We start from the raw sequence: 20418 nt of genomic DNA on the forward strand, positions 1-20418 counted from the left end.
CACAGTAACAAAGCCGCTGCAGTGAAGATGAAACTCTACTTCCAGTGCAACCAAGCGATCCACCAGAACTTGAGGTAGACTCCATCGTTTCTTTCTGCAGTGAAGATGAAGCACCCCTCACTAAAAGCCCCAAATTACCAAAAACCCTAGTTTTTTCTATCTAATTTTTTGTACGGTGCGAATATACAATTCCAAAAGGGAAAACACTTACCTCGTCCAAATAAATTGAACTGCTTTGTCTCTGTCGAGTGGTTGTCACGAGGTTGTCTCGAAAATGGGTTCTCCACTATCGTCGCTTTCTACCGTGCTTCTTTCTTCTTCTGCCCTAGACGTCTTGTTGTGCAAAGGAGAAAAAGTAACTAAAAGGTTACTTTGTTGATTACCTTAGGTTACTTTGTTCATTAGCTTAGGTTGGGATGGGTTGGGTTAATCATGGGTCAAGCGTGCGTTTGGCACTTAAGGATGAAGGGGCATTTTCGGTAGAAAATGGCCAGAAGTGATCACGTGCGTCACACGTGATCACTGTTTCATTAGTCAAAGCTGCTTTGACTGACGAAATGGCCGAATTGCAAATGTTTGACAAGTTTCGCGGGGAGTGGGGGTGGATTGCAAAAATTGAAACATTGGAGGTTGAATTGAAAATGGCCCCAAACTTTAAAGGGGTAAAGTGTAATTTTTCCAATTATTTTTTATACCACATGGAGTAATTTGTAATTTAGGCCAACTATAGGGACCTATAAATCATTTTTTATACCATATGGAGTAATTTGTAATTTAAGCCAACTATATGAACCTCTAAATTATTTTTTTATACCACAGGGAGTGATTTGTAATTTAGGCCAACCTCATGAACTAATTTTGCATCCCTGATTTTAATTATGGTAGTATATTAAATGGGTGTTGCCCTAGGGTTAGGGTTAGGGTAATATAGGGTTTTAGCAAGATTTTAAAGATCTTGATTTTATTTAGGTTTTAATTAGGGTTAATTTAGTCTTTTTAATTTTAATTTTTTATGTTTTATGTTTATTTTAATTACGGTAGTATATTAAATGGATCTTGCCCTAGGGTTATACAGGGTTTTACGTATTAGTTTATTTAAGCTTATTAATATTCGGGTGTGGGGCGATCGTTGGCTCCCAACCCCGGTTTCTTTCACTATGCAATCCTGCCATATCCCGGACAAGAATGCACGGGTTGTGGACCTCATCGATCAAGACACGAAACGGTGGAAATCTTCTCACATCGAGAACATTTTCACAAAAGAGGAAGCCCATATTATTTGTGACATTCCCTTGATCCGCTTGAGCAAATGGAAAAATTAAGATGGAGATGTACGACTAATGGTGTTTTTTCTATCTGTAGTGCGTACCATATGGAGATGGATATACAAGCTTCATATCGCAACGAGGGATCTTGTCCAAGCACAAATGAAGGGGTGTGGAAAGCGTTGTGGAAGCTTAATAATTCTAAACGATGTCAAGGTGTTCTTGTGGAAAGCTTGCAGTAACCTTCTCCCTACAATAGCAAATTTATTTCGCATGGGGGTAGTTAAAGACAAGTTATGCCCTATATGCGAAACAGATGAGGAGACTGTGGAACATATACTTTGGAGTCTGGAGTTGCCCTTCAGCAAAAGACGTATGGGGATGTGGCACAAGGAAGATGCAAAAAGGAGCCTGTGTGGGAAAGGAGTTCATGCAAATCTTCGAGGAGCTGTTGGACAGATGGGAAATAGACGACATGGAGCTGTTTACCATAGTAGCTTGGAAGATTTGGTTTCACCAAAATGTCATGGTACATGGGGACGTCTTTTCTCATCCACAGCAATTGATCCGTGAGGCTAGGGACTCTCTTGGCGACTTTCAACGCCAGAACTCAAGGGAGGGTGCAGAGATGGTACGCCCTCAACCAAGACAAATGAACCATTGGCAGATGCCACCCCACAACACGATAAAGATAAACTAGGACGCAGGGGTGGACAAAAAAAATGGTCACACTAGTTTGGGGATGTTAGCTCGCGATAGTGGAGGGTGGTGGTAGCCCGAAGCATCACTCTGCGCAGCATTATGGATCCAGTTATGGCCAAAGCATATGCAGCGCTCTATGGAATGATTTTCAGTCAGGAGATGGGTTTTATAGATGTCATTTTTTAAGGAGATGCGTTGCAAATAGTGAACGTGGTTAACTCGACTACGGAGAATAATAGTTGCTATGGACATTTTGTGGAAGGGATCCAAACAGGTCTTTCTAATTTTTAGTCTTGTAGTTTTTCTCATATTATGCGGGACGCCAATTATGCTGCTCACGGACTTGCAAAAGAGGCTACCAACCATGTCATAGATAAAACTTGGATGGGTGAAATCCAACCAAGTATCTATGGTATTGTTAGTAAGGAGGTTTCTCTCCCTACTTTGTGATCTTTATAATCTTAAACTTGGATAGTTGGATGGGTGAAATCCAAACAAGTATCTATGGTATTGTTAGAAGGAGGTTTCTCTCCCTACTTTGTGATCTTTATAATCTTTTCACTCTTATCAATGATTATTGAATTTCTTTAAAAATAAAAATAAAAAAAGCTTATTGATTCTATTGAATTGTATTAAGTAATTTTTGATGAATAATATGATTGACATGGATTTGTCGTTCTCTTCCCCCTAAATTTCTCTCTCCCAGAGCGTCTATCTCTTCCTTTTTCTGGCTTTTCTGCTTCTCTTCTTTCTTCTTCAAGCTCTCTTCTTAACACTTGTTGTCCAGCATCACAATAATGTTCCCCTTAAGCTATCAACAAATTGACAATATCCCAAGGATAAAAATGACCCTAAATATTTTTCAATAACACAAAAATACTTCTCCAAAAAATATATATATAATAATTAATTAATTAATTTTTCTTTAATAAAAAAAAAAAAAATTCCACTCCCTAGTTTTTTTTTTTTTTTTAAAATCCACTTTGGAAAATAAATTCCAAATATGCTTTAAAACATCAGCTCTATTTCAACCGCCAACCCTTTTTAACCCCAGCCCTCCTTCATCCTCAGGGACACTTTTGCAGGACCCTCAAAACCCCGCCCCACAAAAATCTATTAAACTTTTGCACCAAGGATCTAATGACTTTCTTTGAAAGAATAAAGACATTAGACCAATAGATCTGAATCAATATTCTACTTTTAGAATCATGTACACTTGTATATAATTCCTTTGGCATCTCTTTGTAATGCATCAATGTAATTTTTTTTACTGGAAATACATATTATTTATGGTATCAGAGCCGGCCAATTCAAGGCTAACACCATCTATTCAAATGTTTTCTTCTCCTGCTCTTTCTTTACCAAGCATTACACACTTTAAATCCCTCAAATTGAATGAATTGGTTTTCCCAATTCCTTCCTCTTCTTAATTAAGAGCCACGAGCTCAATGGGCATTATTGACGGCACTGTGCCATGCCCTGAGAAACAGGTATATAACTTTGCATTGTATACTTGTAAACCCTAGAACACTGGTTCTAATTTCAACAAAAACGAAACAGCAACCATTTTGTCAACGTTCAAAAGGTAACTCTTTTCTCCAAAAATACTTCATCTGGTGATTCTAACCATCCAATATTATTGCAAGATCTTCGTGTTAGATTTGAAGGAAATAAGGACATCTAGCTCTTGACTATTTTCAGATGATGAATTTCTCATACCAGATGTCAATGCAGGCGGTTAAAAACCGTCCATCAACCGCTAACCGCCTAACCGCTATAACCGCCTAGCGGTTAGCGGTTATTGGGTTTACTAACCGTAACCGCCTTTTTATATAATATATTTTTATAATTATAATTATAAAAATATTTATACATATAACATAATCACTTGATCCTTAAATCACAACTTTTTAAAAAAATAATTAAATCACAATTTGAGTATTAATATATTATCACTATAATTTATATGATTATATCATATAATCACTTGATCCTTAAATCACAATTTTTTTTAAAAATAATTAAATCACAATTTGAGTATTAATATATTATTACTATAATTTATATGATTATATCACATGATCAATTGATTATTAAATCATTTGATTATATAATAACAAATTATACATATATAATATGACATAACTCATAAGTATACCAATTCATACTAATACAACAATTAAATATCTAGAGACTTATTTTCAATGTATGTTATAAACTTATAAGTCTATATAAGTCTACACATGTATATGAATAATATAAATGTATAATATCAATACTTAATCATATGATTCAATGACAATTCAAATACTTTATTCAAAACTTCAAGTGAATCATATTATTAATGTACAATGATGATATGATTCGTATAATATCAAATTTAGTAATTGACATTGGATTAAACAATGACCAATGTGTTACTTATAAGCACAATTTAAGTATTAATGTATTATCATTATATGTTGTGACAGTTGTCTGAATTATGAACTTTTTTTTATATATTGTGTTGAATTTTTTTTAAAAAAAAAGTTAACCGATTATGATTTAATATTTAAGGAAATTTTTTTAAAGTATAAGTAAATGTAAATTTTGGGTCAAATATTTTTGATTTTTCAATATGGGCTCTTTTTATAGCAATTGGGCCCAATAAGACACTAAAAATACCCCCAAAAAAAAAAAAAGGTAAAAAAAAAAGGCCCAAAAACGCCCCCCCCAAAAAAAAAAAAGCCCAATTTTGAAAAAGCGGTTAGCGGGTGGTTATCTATTTCACTAACCGCTAACCGGCGGTTAACCATTAACCGTTACCCGCTAGGCGGTTAGCGGTTGCGATTAGTGAAGTCTACTAACCGCTAAGGCGGTTACTGTTAGCGGTTATTGCCAATAACCGCTAACCGTAACCGCCTTGACACCCTTAGACGACACCCTCCTACTCAGCTGGCTGCTATGGTAGCCAAAACAAACTCTCAAATCTAGAATTCTGAATTCCCAAGAGCAACCATGATATGTTGACAATGGTGCCAACAACCACATCACAGCTGCTCTCGGAAATAAGGACACAATTATCATGTTGGTTATATATTTACAAATCTCAATCCTTGTAATGAGTTTGTTATTATATCCAGAAAACATGTACAAATTACATTCAATCTACCTTAGTCTAGTAGTGGTTTGTTAGGTTAGAATAAAATTGTAATCGTATGTTTTTCCCTGCACTTTAGTTTGTTATTTGATGTTAAATTTTATCACAAAATGACCAAATGAGAAGATTGTTAGGTTTTAGAAATTGAAGCTATTGACTGTTCAAACATTTTGTTACTAAATATTTGAGGACAAATTAAGAGCACGAGGACCCATAATTGAACCAAAAGAAAGCAAGTAATATGAGCCATAATGATTTCGGAAAGAGAAATGTTACACATACTCTTAAGTGTTGAATGCAGCAATAAAAATCATCATTAAATACTACATGTACTTTCATTTTTTATTTCATCCAATGATGATTTTCACAGCCACATCAAACGGTGAGGACTTGAGAGCTCCAAAGCCATGGCAGTCATAATTGAAGCAAGCTCCCAATAGCCAAAATTTTCAGCCATGTAGTCCTGGAAGAAGAGATGTCGAGGATCTTGAATAGCGTTCAAGGAGGGCCAAGACTTTGGCAGCCTTCCTCCCAACATGGCCATTCTCATGAACAGCCCTGCCAGTCAGACCAACAAGAAGTAATCTGGCCGCTGATCCATAGTGCTCAACCATTTCTTTTGACACAAAAACTTTCTCCAAGAGTCCCAAAGCCTCCTCCTTCAACGAATCTGTTCCCCACGTCAAAGTCTCTAATATTGGTTTTATGGCATCAGCCTCATGCAAGACATTGGCCCCTCTCTGAGGAGACCCTACCAAAAGAGTGGAAAGTGTCTGAATTGCTTCATAAGCAGTAGCATGAACCTCTCCATGTAAGAGCTTTACCAAGTCAGGCAAAGCATTTGCCTCCAATAGACAGAATGTAGAAGCCACGCTACAGATACCACCGTGTGCTAAGCATAAAGGAGCACGTGACGGCCGGAAGCACCAGCAACTAACCGATTTGGAGACAACAGTGAGCTTCAGGCTGCTCGTTGAAAGATTACCAATGAGTGCTGCTGCTCTCGCCTTTGCTGGTACTGAACCAATCCTGAGAAAGTTTACAAGTAAAGGGTACGCTCCTCCTTCAACCAAAATACGCTGCGACTCGAGATTTGTGGGATCTGAGAACCTGAAGAGTGCACTTAGAGCATTTTCTTTTGCTTCCATGGTCCCATTTCGTAAAATGTTTAAAATTGCATCAATTCCATTCAGTTCAGTCAACTTCATGGTGAGTGCTCTCTCTGATTTTGGTAGGTTGGCTAATAAACCAGCAGCAGCCATCTGTACATCACCCTTTTCATCATTCTCAAGAAACCCCACCAAGGCCTCCAGCCTTCTTGGCTTGAGAAGGTACTCCACAACCCCTTGTGGCTCATGCTGCGAGAATAGGAAGAGCAAACTGATAGCAATCTCCCTGATTTCGGAGTCAGAATCATCAAGAAGCGGAAGCACTAGCGATACACCATTAGCAGTGAGAACCGCCTTCTTAACCAACCATGCTTCAAACCTGCAAAGACCAAGAAGTGCATGCAAGGCAGGCCTCCGGACATTATGGCCTGAGTTAGGTTTCTGTTGCAAAGCTAACAAATTGGTGATGATCGGTTCTAACTCTAGTTGGGCCCCTTCTTCGTCAACAAAGAATTTAATTCCATAATCTTCAGAAGAAAGTTTCTCAAGGATTTCAGAGCATTTCGCAACAGTAAATGAGTGCACTTGGGGAGAGAACATTAGTTTCAGAACAAGTGGAACTCCACCAGCAGCAGCAATGAGCTCTTTATTGGCATGGCAACCTGATAATTTAACCAGAGCTGATAAGGATAAGTCTCTGGAATCAACATTCCCAGATACCATCTCAAGCAAAGGAGGTATAACCCCTTCCTCGCCAAGGAGCTTCAAGTTCAAATCAACTAACTCCATATTAACAATTGTTCTCACCATTGATATCCTTGAAGACTCTGGCCCTGAAAAAATTAAAATCATCAAATTAGATGACTAACCTTGCATTCAAAGGATTACAGTCAATCAGGCAAAGCAGCTTTATTGTGAAGACTGCTGAATAGAACACAGAAAATCTCGTATAGAGAATGACACAATGGTCAAACCATTTATCTATAGATACAAAGAATAAGACAAGAAGTGGCATATCCGGATGTTTCATGATAATGAAATCAATCAACAGTGTCAGGCGTAGGATTTCAAACCAGACATTTTCTATATCATAATTGTGCAGTGCCTTCTTACTCGTATACCAGGACATGGAATGGTGCTTGATGCTATGGGAGTTATGAAACAATGTTGTGAGGATTGATTACCACTAAATGCATTGAGAACGATGAATAATATTGCAAGGATTATGTGGTAATCTGCTGATTCTAATGACACATTCTCTGTTATTTCTTTACACAACTAATTGAATTGTCACAAGAAAGAATCACAAACCCTTTTTTTTTATAGTCAACAACGAATAACTTGACATTACAAAGCTCTTTCTCTTTGATAAAGTAACAAAATGTTAAAATATTAATTATATGATGAAATTTATCAATTCCTATTAGCTTTAGCTTTTGAGATAAGTGGTGACATAACATAGTATCGGAATAAAAGTCTTGAGTTTGAACTTTGTCTTCAAAATTCACTTTCCATTGCAATTAAATATTTCACGTGAGCCCTCACTTATTGAGGGGGAGTTTGAACCCACACGTGAGGATGAGTGTTAGAATATTAATTAAATGATAAATTTACATTTTCCTATTAGTTTAAACTTTTGGAATAAGTAGCGATTTAACACAAACAATGAAATGTTATCTCTAAGCCTAAAGGAAATAGATCCTCTTACCTTGGATTATGCGATCAATAAGTGGTTTATACCAACCAGACTTAGCAGCACGAGAAATGTTCTCCTCATCTATCTCAAATAGCTTCATCATGATTCTTTCTGCAGTCTCAGCTGACTCCATCAGAGGACCCTTTAACAGGGTAACAAGGAAAAGAATTGCACTGCATTGCTGAGAGAGTTTCCTGCAAACAGACACGTTCCAACCAGATCTCTCTTGCAACAACTCATATAGCAATTCAACTGCAGCCTTTGAAGTGCTTGAGTCACGTCCCAAGCAACGGATAATGTGATCCCATCCCTCAGATTCGATCACTCTTTCCTATGAATTTGATCCAATTGTTCAATTTAGAATGAGTTGAAGTATTTTTGTAATTCGCTTTTTCCGTGTCTTGTTTTTAAAATTAAGCAGTATTTCATGACAAGGGTAAAATAACAACAAATTTGACTTGCACAGGATCAAAAATCTATGCAGTACCACATCTGATTTAGTCCAGTTGGTACGAAATTCAAATTTTTTTCACTTGACATATGTAACACAGAATGAGAGTTAATAAAACTCAAAAAGAAGTATATCATAGATCCAAAGCTAGCAAATTCACATTAATATTCATTAACCAAACACTAAGAGTTGTCGGAAATATACTATTAACAGTGCATACAAGCTGTAAAGAAAACTTTACTCACATATAGAGATTCTATCCATAAATGTTGTACAAATTTTTTGCTACGTGAATTAATAGAAGGCATTGGATATAGAACTCATCTAGATTTTTTTTTTTTTAACATGTCTGCACAAGGGAGGAAAAGAGGGGAGCGGGATTCAAACTAATGACTTCTGCTACATGAGGCGTGGTCTCCAGCCAATTGAGCTACTCATTGGGGACATAACTCATCTAGATTTGGAAAACTAGACTGCATGCTCTACTCAATAACAAAAAAATAAAAAAGACAATAAAAAATGAAAGTAATCAAGAGCACTCTTTTCTATTGCCCTAGATGATTGATTGGTCGAACATTGGAAAATTTGAATCTTAACAGTGATTTTTTTTTAAAACCTCTTCTTACCTCTTTGTGCACTATGAAATACTTATTTCCCTTTTTTGTTTGTATGTTTCCTTTTCAATTCACTAGATTTATGAAAGTACCTTATTTCTTGCATGCCCTTCTACAATATCCTTCAATGTAATTAAAATCTTTCTCTTCACATCTTTGTTGCGTGAACGCTCTAGGATAGAGATAATCATATCAGTGAGCCCTCCAATGGAAATCCAGTCCTTGTTAATAGAATTATCTCTCATGAGACCCTGCATTTGGCTCAGGGCCTCTTCCACAGAAGAGTCCACACCTGACAACAACTTTGCATTGGAAGATCGTATATTGAGGCAGTAATTAAGTTCTCGCCACTCCTCTATTGATTGTCTCAGTGGAAGGTTAGACCTTAGAGAAGTATCTTCAAGAACCTCACCTGTTTCAGGGTCAGTTCTGGCCCCACTGTCCAACCAAGCTTCAATGGCAGCTCGCTCACATGTAGTACCAGTGCAAAGGCTGACAGGATCAACCATCACATTTCCGCAGATACGACAAAGAAAAGAATTAAGTGGTTGGATATACTCTTCCTTCTCATCATATCGCTCTATGACCTGAACCCTTTGGAGATATTGCTTCTTGACTTCTTCGTAATCCCTTGCAGCATCAGCTCGAGAGAGCAGCTCAATAATCTGCTCCAAGAAGAGAACTTCAGCCCTTTCTTTCCGGTTGGCAGCTTCTTCTTTTTCCCTTCTGAAGCTCGCTAGCTCTTTGCTTATCTCAGAGGGCTCAACAGGCACCCCAACTGCCCTCGCTATTTCTTCGAGCATGTCATTTGCAAAACCCTGGTCATGTTTCTGGTCCCTAAGACCTTGGTTTAACTTGTCAACAATTTGGAGCCGAGAATTGGAAGCCTCAAATTCCACTCTTTGCATCTCATTATGTAACCTACTCACCTGATCAGATATCCTAGATAGAACTTCTGTATTTGCAAGGGATAATGCAGCCAAAGACCTTCCAATATCCCTTGTGACGTCTTGTACCTCCTTGACAATGTAGCGGCACTTGACCAGCAAGTAGAAGCGGGCTCGGTTTTTATACTTATCAACCAAATTATTAGCCTTTTTAACATCTGCTTCAAGAGATTCCAGAGCAAGCCTCGCAGCTTGAGAATCATTTAATTCTTGAAGCTGCAATTCCTTTAGGACTGGTTCAATGTCAAACAAGTGCTTTGACAGGACCTTGAAACTCTCCTTCTCAATGAGAACATCCTTTGCCGCATGAGCTGTTTTGATGACCTGGTTTGTTAGTACGGCTAAGATGGTGCCTACAGGTATAAGCTCCATAGCCATATTGTAAGTCTATGCCAGATCCTCCATCAAAACTGAAGAATGTAACTTGCGTCCATGGCCTCAAAGTTGAAGATCAGTTCCCACGGTACATATCCTTCCCCTTCAAGTAACTTCCTCCATCTCGTCCCTCCTCCTGAGCATCAGAACTATTCCTTGTTTACCTATTCAACTATAAAAAATAAATAAATAAATAAATAAAAAGACCTAGAAGAAGCCTTGACTCAGAAAAGGGGGAAAGAAATTAAAGGAAAAAGAAGAAGGAAAGAACGAAAACGAATATCAATTTAACAACACCAATAGAGCTAGATGCCATTCTTTGAAAACCAAAATACATAAATTATGTGCAACTTATGAACTGAGAACATTGTCAATCGGTAAGAAAAGTTCCAGTAGTGTTCTCACATATTGGGGCAAAATTCAGGAGGAAATGATGATAGTTTCCAGAAAAACCAATTTTTTTTTAAAAAAAAAAATCAAATTCATGCACCCAGCAAGCTGGACATAAACCTCCACAAACCTATTTCCCTGGAAACTTTAGGGGAAGAGAGTTACCATCAACCCCTTTATAATATTCGCATAACAAGTTACAATAACAAAATTTAAAATTTAAAAACCACACAACTCAAGGAAGGGCTAAGTGAAAAATTAAAAGAAAAAACCCAATGGCCAAATAAAGCACACTGTATTCCCTCCTTTCAAATTAAATATGTACAAAAAAGAACATAGCGAGTCAACTAGATGACATAACTAGACCTTTCAGATTTCAAATAAAACGTAACTATAGGAAAATCATAATGCTCCGTTTGGTTCATGAGAAAGGGTCTAATAGAATTCAGAAGAAATTAAAGTGTTATAAAGTCCATAATCAATCCAACCATTTTGGCTTTTGAACCTTCCATTTCCAAGAAACAAAAACAACACGAGAACTGGATTTTCAATTCTTTCCCTCAGGTTTCTCGGCTGGCAAACAGAGCGTAATCTTCACCAATATTACTTAAAAGAAAAACCCAACAAAGTCCACACTTAACTATCTTCAATTCCTTCCTAGAAAGGAACATGAGAAAGCGAAAAAAAAAAAAAGTCAAAACGTGGGTGAGAAAATTTACCTCTTCAAGGCGTTTCAAATCCTCGTTTCTTTGTATCTCTGCCACTTTGGAATTGAAACCATGGCTCCAGAGGTAGCTGCCGACCTTAGTATAATACGGATGTTGTGTTGTGTACGGAGGGAGACGACTTGATCAAGTCAAGGCTCTAACGGGAAACCCCCAGACGAATATATATACATAGAAGAGCCTGTAATTGTGTCTACTATTTTTACGCACGCGGTGTGGAAAAAGAAAATGAGAAGAGTGTGTAGGGATGTTTCTGAGAAATTGTCATGCAGAGGGCCAGCCTATCAGAAAATTCTTCTTTTTTTTTTTCATTCTCAGGTCTTCTCCGGCAAAATGTTTTGCTGGCAGAGACAGTTGATTTGACCGTTAGCTTTTCTCTGTTTCAAGTTTATTTTGGTTTTTTTTTTTTTTTCTCGGCTACTGTAAAAGCTAGGATTACGGGATCAAAATTACGTAAGCACAGAACAGAAGGATATATATTTATTTCACTCCTTTTTAAATACTCCTTCATTCGTTGTAAAATATTTTGGAGTTCTGTTTTTCATTTTGTCAAATTTAATATCCGAATTTATGAAGGTTTTGAATATAAGACTTCATTTTATTTCTTTCTCAAATAAATAACAAAACTGATATAAAAATATTATTATATCTTTCCCTTTAAACAAATTTATTAAAAGATAAAGTCCACTTAATCCCTTCAAACTATCACCACAATGACATTTTATCCCCAAATTATCAATTACGACAATTTACTCTCCAAACTATCAAAACAATGACAATATACCCTCAATGCTAGCAAAATGATGAAATTACCCCTATAAAATTTTCAATAAGACAAAAATACCCTTAAAATTTTGAAAAAATAAAAATTTAGTATTTTTGTTTTTATTTTAGTAAAGGTAATTTCATCATTTTTTTAAAATTGGGGTCTGGGGGTACATTGTCATTGTTTTAGTAGTTCGAAGGGTAAGTCCCGAAGAGATAACTCAATCGGCTAGGACCACGCCTAATGAAGTGGAGGTTACTAGTTCGAATCCCTCTCATCCCTCTTAATTGATAGTTTGAGGGTAGATTATCATTAGGATGGTAATTTGAGAAGATTAAGTAGACTTTACCCTTTATTTTTCTTTATTAAAAAGAAAAATGTGAAGAGGGTGGGTCGCAATTTGCAACAAGCAATCGCTATCGGGGTGGCTCATAACCACCTGTATGTATTTTCTTTGTTTTGTATTTTTCTTTTTCTTTTTTTCTTTTTTCTTTTTTTTTTTTTTTTTTTTTGAAGAAAATGGCATAATAATATTTTTATGTCATTTTAGTTATTTATTTGAAGGAAAATTGAGGGAAAAAAAGGGCAAAAGTCTTTAAATTAAAATCTTCATAAATTCGGGTCTTAAATTTGTCAAATTGAGAAGTCGGGTCTAACATTTAAAAATACACACACACACAATTTCTGAAATATTTTTCCTGTAAACATAATCCAGCTAGGTGTTTTGTTTGAAACTGGGCAGATACCACTCTCAACAAACAAAATAAAAACAGGCATCGTATTGACCTTTTGTAACATTGAGATTCTTATGGAGTCGGTTCCAATAATTGGGATTTTATCAGCATTTTATTAGGCTTAAGACACTTTAATAGTTACTGTGTCAAATCATAGCATAAAGAGTGATAAATCAAAAAAAGAATACATTAAAGATGGGATAAAGGATTAGGCTAAATCCACTTGGAGGGTCACCATGTTTCCGAGCTTTAGAAGGGCTAATGATCAATCACAAAGAAAACCAAAAAAAAAATAGTAATTGTATTTTGCAGATTGATATAAGATTGTCATACAATTTGATGATATAACGTAAAAATCAGCCTTTAAATCAGCATTTATTGAATCTCACTATCATATCATCGGATAATAGTGCTTTATTTTACGTGCACATTTTGGACCAGTAGGTTCCAAACAGGGTATTGTTTAGTTTAGTTTATGCTTCTTCAATATGATGTAACTTTGATAGAAATTCTTCGGCGTGGAACTGTATATAAATATCAGCAAACATCATTGCATTATTGAAGAAGCATTCAACCAACTCCATTAGCTTTACTAATTAAATAGATATGCATCTCCCAAGCCAAAAACAGGACAGAAAACAGATGTATATACATTAGTAAAACCAACCAAGTTATTTGATTTTGGAAATCAATTTGGAGATGTTCACATTCTGCATAATAGATAATACACATCTCTTGATTTCTCACAGGCACTGGTAAGTTCAACTGCAAAGCTACAACATTCACTTACAATCCAAAAGAACATCACCGGCTGCTGTTCTTCTTGCGGGCTAGTTCCCGAGCCATCTCCCTCATTTCTTCGGGTGATGGAGGCCTTGGCGCCTCTGGAGGATACACTACATAAGAACGCTTCACACCAAAAGAAAAGGCAACAACGATTCAGAACTTTTGACCTTAGATCAAGACAATGATCCCACCACACCCAAAAGAGAAGGTAAAAGCAAAACTCTATAACATAGTAATTTAGCACAAAAAGATTTGCAGCCATACTCACAAGGATCAGATAATGTATTAGGCATAACGAAGAGAAATGGTTCCAAACAATTCCAACACATGAGCCAGCATCTTAAGGGGCAGCTGAGGTACTGCAATATTCTCTACCACCCCAAGATGTTGAAAATTGGTGTTCTTTGCAAAGCATAAACAAAAGCTTAGGTGGGGAATTAAAGTAATAGGCTCATTAGCTGAATGAGTATAAGTACCCTATAACCTCTTTCTGAAATGTCACGAAAAGCTATCTTTTTTTTTTTTCTAGTAATACTAATCATGAACAAACTCCACAAACTGCAAATAACACAAAATCACAAAAGATGTGCATTACATGGCACTTTGAATCAAATTCTTGCAAAACCCAAAAAAAAAAATTGTTAATTTGGAAAACTAAACAGTTCCATCTACCATCAATTCCCTAATAATGTTCCAAATCTAAGACAACATCAATTTCCAAACGCGTGAAAAAATCCCAACAAAATTAAACAAATTCTGATCCATATATCGGAAAAGGGGACTTCCAAAAGCAAACCCATATGCAAAAATGAACACAGAGAGAGAGAGGGGGGGTTACGTTTCCCATGAATCTCTGGAGATTCTTCGTATTGTTAGCGAAGGCGTACATGAGAACGATGGGAACGCTCACATAGAGCCCGAACTTCGCGATCTCCAAGACTCCTTTAGATGTTCCCACAGACGACATTCTTCCTTCCCCAACTCAAATTTTATTATTTCGAAAATTACCCAAAAAAATGTCCTCGAGAGAAAGAGAGAGACCTGCGGGTTTTTGTGGCTCTGAGGATGGAGACGATACCCTCGAAACGTGGGAGCTTCGGATTGTTACGAGTGTAATTATGAAACTGGGCAGCTGAGAAGGCCCAACCAAAGATCTGCCTAGGCTTCAAAATTTGTGGGCTGACTTTTAGGTGGGCTTGCTTAAGAACTCGACCATTCCAAATTTATATTTATTCCCCAAAATTTTAAAATTTAATAGAATATCTTACTTGAAATAACCATAAATTTGTAGAGGTAAGTTCGAACTCAAGATATTTTGTTCTTGGTCTGATCCATGTTCGTGTACCATGTAGTTAACCCCCTTGGGGGCAAGCTTTTTCTAATCATTAAACCGGCTCATACGACCTTAAGCCTTGCCCACTAGCAATAAAGATTACAAGTCAGCCGAATGCCACGACTATATTAGGCCGACCAAGCTTGAGTTAATGTAGGTTGGCCATACTCTTAACTCAATTAGGTCGACTAGTTCAAATTTGTGATAAATGAGTTAAGTGCATGAGGCATAAAGAGAAACTGCACAATATTCTCACCCTGACTACTTGGATTACTGACATCTATTACTATCAGAAAATGATAAAAGCATGAGCTAAGAGAGTGGGAGCCACAAAATCAAATTCTATTAGCCTCAAGCCCCTCGATCAATCTACTCTGCACAGAAAATGCTTTATAAAATGAAAGGGTTTGAATCATATGCTCATTTTCCTTCCCAAACGCTTTTACTCTCCTTGCTTTCTTTCTCAAAATCATTTACCGACTCAAGCATCCAAGTAACCCTCCACTAGACCTCATACAAATCACTTTGATCTTTCTCTTCTCCTTACTTTAAAAGTACAATTGACCCATAACTCAGTGTGCGATCAACCGACATCTGCACATGTTAAATTATTAACCTTTAAAGTTGACCTCCACAGATCCATTGGGCTTGGGAACGCAGGGTCCATTTTGATTTTTAACCAGGGCAGGACAAGTGTACTGTGATTAAAGAGGAGGAACAACAAAACGAAAAAAAAAAAAAAAAAAAAATACAACACAAAAACCCAGCCATAAAAGACATCAGCACCTCAAAGCCCAGAAGGAAATCCAAAGAGGTGAGGTGACAGTCACGTGGGAATGCAGCTTTTGAAGGCCACCGCCTAATATGATAGATAAAACCATCGAAAATACAAAAACCCTTAAAAACTTAGATCTAATTCGATACCCAAAGAAACTGAACAGACTAAGAGGTGGCAACTTAAATTTAGCCCGATTTCCATGGAAACCGAACAAACTAAGAAGAAAAAGAATAGTGGAAAGGGGATTTCTTACATAGACAAAGAGTTTGAAACTCAAACAATTCGGGTTGAGTTGTACAAACTACAACACCAACAAACAGAAAAATACAACAAAAAAAAAAAAACTCAAAAACCAGCAGCTTCATCTTCTAACAAGGCGGAGGAAGGCGGTGAGCAGAACCTGTCTGACATGTTGGACCCACGCATGAGCGCTGGTGCGTGGTTGTGTTGTGATTTGGAGCACTGATTCACATGGCACGCATGCACGCCGCGTGCTCTTTTGTTTTACCCTGTGATTTGTGATTGAATAAAGGGTCAGTTTATGAGGATCACAGCTTTTGGTTACACGAAAAGCTATCTTTGTTTCAAAAGGTAACATTAAAAAAGCACCTTTGATTATGGTAGAGCTAGCTTCCCTTTCCCTAAAAATCTAAAAATGTCCCATCAAACCACACATGAATCTTGCTAGCTTTGCAGCAAAAGGTTTTGGCTTCAACCTCCATGTCTATGGCTCACATTAGAATATAAAATTCCCACTTGTATTCATATACTATATATATACTATTTCTGATATTTTTATCATAATAATTAAGCTGTCACAAGGTGAACTATAACTTCCAAAAACATCTCTTTCATCTATCAATGAATTATACTTTAATTTACTTCCTTGATCTAGCTAATTGGGCACTAGTGGAAGTGGAATCATTGTTCAACAATTAATTAGAGTATCTAAGCACTTTGTTATATATATATATATATATATATATATATATAGTGAATATATTAAAATTTTAAAATTATATATACCATTAAATATAACAAAAATTATAAAAATAAACTCTCTATTTTCCTTGAAATAGGACATGTTCCAACACCTAAAGAACTTGCCAACCGCTTCAACATAGCTTCACCTTGTCAGATTGTTTATATTACATGGTCTTCATGCTATTCACTGCCGATATATTCTTCCTTTCATGTCAAATTATATATACAGTAAACAGTAATCCCCTTTTAATTACGAAAGACGCCAAAAGGAAAGATTTTTTTAGTCATTTACAACGACGAACCATGCACTATCGTTTGCTCATAGAAAAGAAAAAGAAAAAGAAAAAGAAACAGCATCCTTAATTTGTCAAAGGTAGCAATCATTCACTTGGCTCCTTGAGAAGGTTGGAGTTGATTATTTGTTACATAAACATACTTTATTTTCCAAATCAAAGACAGTGATATGATATCGACGTCAAATCTAATTCCCTCCCCAGTTAGTGGCCTAGTGGCCCGAATGGGTCATAAAAAAGACAAGGCCTCATATTTATGGAGAAGAAGACGATAATTCCGTTAATTAGCTTCAAGATTATTATAAGGTGCATAGATTTTGATTCAACTTCACCATGCATGCACCCTCAAGTACTTGAAGGAGAAAATGTTCCATTATCCTCTTGCATATATATATATATATATATATATATATATATATATTCGCACATTGTTACTATCAGTGGCGGAGAGAGGGGGCCGGCGGAGGCCCGGCCCCCCTCTAATACCATTGTAGGAATTTTGAAAGAAATAGAATTAATGCAAGTGATTGGAAGGATATTTCGCTGAGGGTGGAAATCTAAGAAGACAAAGAAAAGGAAACTATTCATAAGAAGATGCATGGTTTTTCTTCGTTAACCTCCATGAAAATTTTTATTTTTTATGGAAATGCTTAATTAGGTGTAAGATTGTCACACTTGTTTTTCTTCATAAAAAAGCAGTGGGAGAGAGACTAACTGTAACTATTCTACATGAACGTGGCCATTGTAAAACCTTCCTGTTGGGAGCCGCACATGAAAAGCCTAAACAATAAAAATTTTAGACACTTCCTTAAGTCCAATTAAATTGTAGCTTAACCCAACCACATCAAGGCATACGTGGGACATAAGGCAGCTACTACTAATAGATTAATTGAGGGATCCCATTTCGAGAGTCGAACTCTCACTCAGCCTATTACATGTCCAACCACTTTAAATAAATTTTTTTTAGGCCACTAAATCACCACCATATAATTATGTGCACATCCCATACATCATCCATTAATCTTGCTATTTTTTATTTGCCCCCAATATATTTTGAGTTGAAGTTCCTATCTTATACTTTGCAGCAAACGGTTTTAGCAATTCAAGAATCCCTTGCTTTATTTTGCTTGTCTTTCTTGTACAAAATTAGCACATATATTTAATCTCACATGCTGTGAAAGTGATATGCAATATAATTCTCGCTTCCTAGTAGTCCAACGAGGCGCATTTTCATCTAATGGTGCTGTTATTGGTCCAAATTGATAATTACGTCCAATCAATCCAACCAAAACGATGAGTTTTATGACTCAAATAATTATAATATAAAATTCCCGCTTGTATTTTACGATAATCAACTGATTTGAGATATTTTTACAGTAATAACATCATTTTCATTAGGTAAACAATAACTTTCTAAAATATATATATATATAGATATATATCACTAAATTAGAGTTTAATTTGCTTTCTTGATCTGACTAGTGGAAGAGAAATCATTGGTAGGCAATTAATTAGTCGGAATATCCAAACACCATGCAGAGTATATGCTTCTATAGAACCCTTAACCCTGCTCACCTTTTTCGGCATAGTCCGTACAAGAGGGAGATTCGAACTAATGGTCTTCGCTTCATTAGGCATGGTCCTAGTTGATTGAGTTACCTCTTAGAGACATGATTAGGGTTACCTATTAATGTTATTGGTGCTCATAATATATATATATATATATATATTATTTGTTACCTAAACATATCCTTTCTTTTTCCTATTCATCTAAAAAGAAAAAAATATATATAAAATGAGTAATTATGGTTACACTGATTTACAGTAAGCTCTCATGGTATAAAAATGATCTGACAAGTCCTTGTGGTAGCTAAAAATAACAAATACGTTCATGTACCCAACTTTCATATAAATTTTTTTTTTTTTTAAACGAAAACCGTCAAATGTCATGTTAGCACAAATTATATTATAACACATGGCATCCAAAATAAAAATAAATAAATTATAAATATTTATTAAAATAAATACTAGGGTGCTTGAACGACCCTTTCGGCCAAAATGGTGAATGGCCGAATTAACAACCAAAATCAAAAACAACAATAATGACATCGATGTCAAATCTAATTCCTTCTTGCTAGTGGAATAAATGGCCCATGTACAATTAGAAGCCAATAATTCCATTAAATCAAGTTTATACAGTTTAGGATTCAACGGGAGGATATATATATATATATATATATATATATATATATATATATATATTTTAAGGAATATTTGGAATATTCATTATCTGAAAAAGATCCGTAACAAGATCACACAAGTAAAAAAGATTGTTCATTCCGTACAATATTACTTACACTTGATGAGGCATCCAATGGAAGGATATATCTAATACAGTAATGCCAAACTGGACTGCTATATAATTGTGATTACGTGAAAGTAAAAATCTAAAAAAAACAAAGAATAGAAGTTGGAAAAGGATTCATCAAGACTTGACGATTCGATTCTAGATCTTTAATACTCATCAATGGCAAAATCTAAATTAACTGACCCATCATTAAATATGGAGCAAAGATTTTGTTTTTTTTTTTTTTTTTTTTTTTGCTATTTTTATATGGTTGTTGCGATTAGCCTTAATTGATGGATCATCTACCTCGTCTAAGAAAATCAAGTGACATCCATCAAAATAGGAGGTTTGTGATATTTAGATTTTATTTTTAAAATTTTTTAATTTCAGGTGAAACTATTTATCCATATATATTACTAAGCATGTCTATTTATATTTTATACCGGCATCAAATGCCTTGTTAATAATTTTGTGAACTACTCTACATTTGTGGAAAATAAAAGTATTTGCAAAATGAATAATATAATTGTTGACTCTCAATGAACGACAATGTGCTTGTGTGACATGATCACTTTTATTTAATAATGTGAGATTTATTGTGAAAAAAATCTATAGCATGTGCATACAATCTTTTATCAAGAAAATTATTAATCAATTCTTATAAATAGCGCCAACTAAAGAATCAATTGGTCGCATTTGGGCTTTAGGTCGAGATAAGTAGATGATTGCTGACAAGTTAGCATATAATAATTTCAAATATTTAACTCTACATTATGTTATTAATTTATTAATTTTGAGAGTAAAGTAAATGATGTAATCACTATTATAAATTAATCAAATAAAAATTCAATATTGACCCTAAATTTTATAATTTTCTCCAATAATACAAATTATATAACAAAAAAAAAAAAGAAAAAGAAAAAAGTAAAACAGTTTTCAACCACAACCTCCGAAGTCCGACCTTCCCAGTTCCCACCACCAAAT

At 35.6% G+C, this 20418-nt stretch overlaps 2 protein-coding genes across 3 annotated transcripts; both read right to left on the reverse strand.

The window, feature by feature from the left end:
* Positions 1-5323: 5323 nt before the first annotated feature.
* Positions 5324-11729, reverse strand: LOC132178877 (U-box domain-containing protein 44). 2 transcript variants are annotated; one of them, XM_059591452.2, is made up of 4 exons: positions 11408-11729; positions 9069-10462; positions 7924-8242; positions 5324-7048 (listed from the first exon to the last, which is right to left on the reverse strand). In XM_059591452.2, exons 2-4 carry the CDS (start codon positions 10299-10301, stop codon positions 5556-5558), a joined length of 3045 nt encoding a protein of 1014 aa, XP_059447435.1. In that variant the 5' UTR covers positions 10302-10462; positions 11408-11729; the 3' UTR covers positions 5324-5555. The 2 variants fall into 2 exon arrangements, with proteins under 2 accessions (XP_059447435.1, XP_059447434.1); XM_059591451.2 differs by having other exon boundaries at positions 9069-10470.
* A 1813-nt stretch (positions 11730-13542) lies between these two features.
* On the reverse strand, positions 13543-14795 carry LOC132178961 (sporulation-specific protein). Its single transcript, XM_059591548.2, has 2 exons — positions 14538-14795; positions 13543-13822 (listed from the first exon to the last, which is right to left on the reverse strand). Exons 1-2 carry the CDS (start codon positions 14664-14666, stop codon positions 13718-13720), a joined length of 234 nt encoding a protein of 77 aa, XP_059447531.1. The 5' UTR covers positions 14667-14795; the 3' UTR covers positions 13543-13717.
* Between the last annotated feature and the right edge of the window lie 5623 nt (positions 14796-20418).

Source organism: Corylus avellana, chromosome 4 (assembly GCF_965113065.1).
Source record: "Corylus avellana chromosome 4, dhCorAvel1.hap1.2, whole genome shotgun sequence".
Classification (NCBI taxonomy): Eukaryota; Viridiplantae; Streptophyta; class Magnoliopsida; order Fagales; family Betulaceae; genus Corylus; species Corylus avellana.

Excerpts from the sequence above, each read along its gene's own strand:
- LOC132178961 (XM_059591548.2), bottom strand. The coding sequence starts at position 14,666 with ATGTCGTCTGTGGGAACATCTAAAGGAGTCTTGGAGATCGCGAAGTTC. Across the intron at positions 13,823-14,537 it reads TCCAGAGATTCATGGGAAAC|CGTTCTTATGTAGTGTATCC; the intron begins GTAACCCCCCCT and ends TTTGGTGTGAAG.
- LOC132178877 (XM_059591452.2), bottom strand. The coding sequence starts at position 10,301 with ATGGCTATGGAGCTTATACCTGTAGGCACCATCTTAGCCGTACTAACA. Across the intron at positions 8,243-9,068 it reads AAGGGCATGCAAGAAATAAG|GAAAGAGTGATCGAATCTGA; the intron begins GTACTTTCATAA and ends TCAAATTCATAG. Across the intron at positions 7,049-7,923 it reads TATTGATCGCATAATCCAAG|GGCCAGAGTCTTCAAGGATA; the intron begins GTAAGAGGATCT and ends TAATTTTTTCAG.